Source organism: Sinocyclocheilus rhinocerous, unplaced genomic scaffold (assembly GCF_001515625.1).
Source record: "Sinocyclocheilus rhinocerous isolate Xijiao unplaced genomic scaffold, SAMN03320098_v1.1 scaffold2309, whole genome shotgun sequence".
NCBI classification, from domain to species: domain Eukaryota; kingdom Metazoa; phylum Chordata; class Actinopteri; order Cypriniformes; family Cyprinidae; genus Sinocyclocheilus; species Sinocyclocheilus rhinocerous.
In genome coordinates, this window is record NW_015644615.1 from 393,663 (window position 1) to 398,874 (window position 5,212).

Consider the following 5,212-nt stretch of genomic DNA (forward strand, 5'->3'; position numbering starts at 1 on the left):
TCGAGCACAAAGGAGCAAAAGGTTAATTCTGCATTCATATTGTGTTCATTAAATGTGACAAACAGTAGAGTTTCAGTTGCACATATGAGTTTAAGTGTTATATGATCTTGAAGGTGTGTGTGTGTGTGTGTATATCTCTCTCTCTCTCTCTCTCTGTGTGTGTCTCTGTGTGTGTGTGTCTCTGTCTGTCTCTGTGTGTGTGTGTGTGTCTGTGTGTGTGTGTGTCTCTGTGTGTGTGTTCTCAGTGTCACAGAGTGTTCGGTCGGGTCATGGCGTCGGGTTCGGAGGCCGTTCACTACATCCACTTGCATAACTCCAGTCAGTCGGTGCTGGAGGCCCTGAGGTCTCAGCGGCGTAAAGGTCTGTTCTGTGACGTGACGGTGCGCATCCACGACGCGTCTCGACAGTGATGTAGACATGTGGGGGCGTGTTGGAACGAGGTGTTTTAGGTAGGTGTGGCTGACTCTTAACTTTTATAAAGAATATCTCTTTGGATTTGAGACTTTAGTCTTTGCAACTTTACAGATCTTCTTTATGCACCAAGAGCTTGTAACACTCCAAAGAGAAAGGAACAATTGAAATCGCATCGTATGACCCCTTTAAACTAAATTTTTATTGTTCATTGATTGCTTATGTTACTGTTTGTGTTTACTGATGCTAATGGACACAACATTATTGTAAGTGATGCCATTTTTGTTTGTTTTTGTCAAGAAAAGCATATAGTTTTTATTAAATTGGTGTACAGTACTCCTCACCTTCACGGTTGACATGGAAGAAGCCTGTAATTTGCAGCACTTTAACATCATATTTAGCTCGATAGGTTCATGAGTACAGCCGCGTTTGCCTCAAATCTGATGTTTTGCTCTTCTTCACCTCTGTAAAAGGTTTTGTTGGAAGCACATCAGAACTTCTCAAACAGCAAATAAAGTAATACGATTACAGCCACAAATCGTAATTGTTTTTCTTTTTACTATTTTCAACTCTCCTAATATTCAGCTCAGAAACCCCTTTCCTCCAGAGAGAGGCGTGAGTGTGTGCTGAGGCCGTAAACGTGATGCGCTCTGCTTCTGCTGGACTGTCAGTAGAGGGCACTCTGTACTAGGGCTGTGACGGTTGTCTTCTGCCACCGGTGGTAGTGCACGTGACGTCACGCACTCTATAACAAGCATAATATGAAGTTTTGTATACAAGTGTACTAACAGTAATAACAGTAGCGGAACAGTGAACCGTGTCTACACCGGACGCGACACCGCCGCGTCGCAACAGGTTGAGTCTGTCTAGTGTCTACAGGACATTTGGACTCTGTGTCAGTACCTCATAAACAGAACAAGGCAGTTTACTGTCGGGGATTTGTCATGTCGTGTCGTGCCGCATCCAGTGTAGCATCACTGATTATAATGAGTTCTATAGTATTTTGTCGCGCAGCTCGCGTCCTGTAGACAGGGTCACTTTCTTATTTAGGCTACTTTCTTGTTTAACTGTATAATTTCTTTGATATTTTTAGTGTTTTGCAGCTGCGTATTCACTGACTGAAGTGCTAAAATAAACACAAGCTGACGAGTTAAATCAGGTGTGTTAGATGAGTGAGACAGTGCTGGGCTCCAGGACAGTTTTTTTGAAAACCATTTCAGAGACATGTTCTTAAATGTGACTGTACTACCCTACTCTGTACACTGTCCTGCAGACGATGTGTCCTATCTAGGACGAGACACAGCTGTGACACGAGTGTGTGTGTGTTTCAGGGCGGGTTCTTCGAGGACTCTGCCGTGTTCTCGGGTGGCTTCTGGTCTCAGGCGGATCCGCAGGCGTCTCTGGGCTCAAACTCTCGCGGCCGGGTCAGCAAGCCCCTCTCTCCTCCACCGCCACCCTCCCAGAGCCTCAGCAGCCAGGTCTGACGGGCCTCGTCGCGGTTAAACGAAGCGCGTCTCTGTGCTCTGTTAACATCTGTCTGTCTGTCTGTGTCCTCAGATGCTGTTCCAGTTTCCTTCTAGCGAATCACAGCAGCCGTCCTTCTTTGTCCGCAGGGCTCCGAGACGTCCTTCGACTGCAGCCACTGCGGAAAGTCACTGCGCTCCCGCAAGAACTACAGCAAGCACATGTTCATCCACTCCGGTACGCATGCATGTGCTTCAGTGACCCCAACAATACCAGAGTAATTCAGTTCATGTGAACGCACCTTCTGTGTAGCACAGGTCACACAGACACTCGAGTAAACTGCTGAATTGATTTTTTTCTGAATCAGATCTAATTAGCTGCCATCTGGGCCGCCAGCATTACTAAACCAGTGCCCTTGTACTACACATCTGCAGTGTGTTAAACCTGCTGCAGGTTCAGCATGTGTATGAAGAATGTAAAGACTGAACATGAAGTGTGTTCATGTGTGTCCAGAGTAAATGATGCCCGTGTGTGTGTGTGTGTGTGCGCGTGTGTGTGTGTGTGAGAGAGTGTGTGTAGACTAGATAATGATCTGGGATATCATCACTTTGGTGCAGAATTTCAACACATTCAACATCAATTCTGTATGTGTGTGTGTGTGTGTGTGCAGGTCAGAAGCCGCATCAGTGCAGCATCTGCTGGCGCTCCTTCTCTCTGCGTGACTATCTGCTGAAGCACATGGTGGTGCACACAGGTGTGCGTGCGTTCCAGTGCTCCGTCTGCAGCAAGCGCTTCACGCAGAAGAGCTCTCTGAACGTTCACATGCGCACACACCGTGTGGAGCGCACCTTCACCTGCGGCGTCTGCCACCGCGCCTTCACCCACCGCACGCTGCTCGAGAGACACGCCCTGCAGCACCACACGCCCGCCAAACCACCCACCAATCACCTGCAGCAGGGCGGGGCCAGCGGACCCGGCTCCGCCTCCTAGAGACAGGGACGACTGAAGAGAGGAGAAACAATCAGATTGAATCCCAGGAGCTTTAACACACACACACTCTCTCTCTCACACACACACTCTCTCACTCACACTCACACACACACACTCTCTCACACACACACACCACACACACACACACACACACTCTCGCTCTTGCGAGCGGTGTGTGGCGTGTCGCGACGCCTCTTCAACTCAGAAAACCTCATAAACACACAAACCTCATCGAGCGACTCACACTAAAGGCAAACACAGTCCTGCGTGTGACGCCGGGGACTTTAACGTCTTCTTCAGTGTTTTACGTGTTTGATCTCTTTTGTACATGTTTTCATGGACTCATCAGAAACCACAGTGACCTCAGGACCAGAAGAGACTTCAGAGCGCATTTATTACCTCCATTTTTATTTCAACGTCAGCCTCCATTTTTTTAATCAATATATGCATAAATCTTAATGATATTTTTATGGTGAACCGATGTGTAAGAGTTTTATGTCTGGCTTAAATGCTGTGCGTGTGCGGGAGGATCTATATTCTGCTCTGCTTCAGTTTTCGTATCTAGCATGTGATCACTTTACGCTGCATGAAAGCTGCATTAAATGCATTGTGACGTTTCACAGCGTGTCGACTCCTTTACTTATTCTTGCTTTACATGTTTTATGGCAGGTACATGAAGACTGGTTCATGTTCTGTAGTGCAATTAAAAGTAGGCCACTGTAACCAGCTAGAGATCTTCAGTATTTATTCTGTAAATAGCACACAGCATTAATTTTCTCTAGTTTCTTTCTCTAGTGATTAAAAATAGCTGTGTATTTTGATGATTATTAATGTTTTTGCAAGCATTTGTAAATGGTTTCATTATAATCATTTAATTGAGCTCCATGTGAGCATCACTCTGCCCAACACATATTCACACCTTTCTTGTTTATTTAGGAATCAGAGGACTGACAACAAAAATATGATGCAACAGCACAATTGGTGTTGATAAATATTATAATGTTACACAATATTATACAAGTATTATGATAAAGATAAATATTTTTACTTGTTAAAAATGTATATTAAAAAAACTGTGGAAAAATTATGTTCTAATAAGAAAAACAAACAATCAGAAAATATCAGAATGTTTTTCGACATATTGTGGGCTATCTTCAGTATGACATTTATTCTGTAAATACCGTACATCGTTATAAGCTACATCATTACTATGATGCCTGCAGTCGAATCGAGGAACTTTTATTTCATCCATATAATCTTTTGGTTCCACAAATGATTCTAACAAACCTTCCTCTCACATATAGCGCAAATCTCAGAAGTTTAGCTGACATTTAGTTACTGGTTGAGAGTTGCCTGTTGTCTGCGCTTATTTTAAGTTGTGTGTGGTTTGTTTGTGGGGTGTCGGCCGGTTTTAAGGGATGCTCCTCCCTTTGGAGGGGTCTGATGCTGTATTGCGTCAGGCCAGGTGTCAGAAGTTTGTCCTTCCCAGCACTCCTCAGTTGAGTTTTGTTCAAGGAGCTCTTTTGCTAGTGTCAGCAGCTCCTGTAACTCAGAAGAGTGTGCAGCATCCGTTCGGCACCGGTGTGAAGGGTGTGGAGGAGGATGTTGTGGTGGACTGCTGTTGGACATACCGTGGTGTTTGCAGAATGAGGATGCCTACAACACTGTAGAACATCACTGAATTAAATTGTGACCCTGTCTGTGAAATCCAGGCTAAAGTCTGAAAATCTAATTATGAGATAACAAGCATCAAAGTTTGATTTCAACCATTAATTTCACTATGATTTCAATCTTTGACATGGCCTTACTCAGCCAATATTAAAGATATAAAGGTTATATTTTCACAGAATGTTCTACTTATTTTTTTGTGATTTACTGTTTTCTACATAAAATCATCCCCTTTAGTGGAGGCCTTGTGCTTGTTAAAGGCCTTCTGTGTCAGATCCCACAGTTGTTGAATAGGCATTGTGCGGCAGGCCATAATGCCTAAATGGTGACTTACAATAGGATGGAGGTTTCGGAGGAAAAGGCTCTTGAAGCTGGTGTCCTCCTCCATCCCAGGGTAATTGCGAGCGCCGAAATAAGCTCATCGAAGTCTGTGATAGTAAGCATGGGGAGTTTCATGGGCAGCGATCAGTCCGTGTTCACAGACAATGGTGAATTACTAGTTAGCTAGGCTAGAATTACACCATTAATTAACTATTCAATTGCATCACTTCAGTGACTACAATGATACGCGATAGATACAAGAAGGCCTTAATTTAGGGAGATGAGGAACATCGCTCAAATCACTATTAAAAGTGAATATGCTGCAGCGAGATTTCTTCGTCGCCCAGATTTAATATCA

At 44.3% G+C, this 5,212-nt stretch overlaps 1 protein-coding gene across 1 annotated transcript; it reads left to right on the plus strand.

The window, feature by feature from the left end:
• The first annotated feature begins 2,022 nt into the window (after nt 1-2,022).
• Nucleotides 2,023-3,483, plus strand: LOC107758398 (zinc finger and BTB domain-containing protein 45-like). Its single transcript, XM_016576119.1, has 2 exons — nt 2,023-2,112; nt 2,546-3,483. The coding sequence occupies exons 1-2, from the start codon at nt 2,097-2,099 to the stop codon at nt 2,863-2,865; spliced, it is 336 nt and encodes a 111-aa protein (XP_016431605.1). The 5' UTR covers nt 2,023-2,096; the 3' UTR covers nt 2,866-3,483.
• Nucleotides 3,484-5,212: the final 1,729 nt, after the last annotated feature.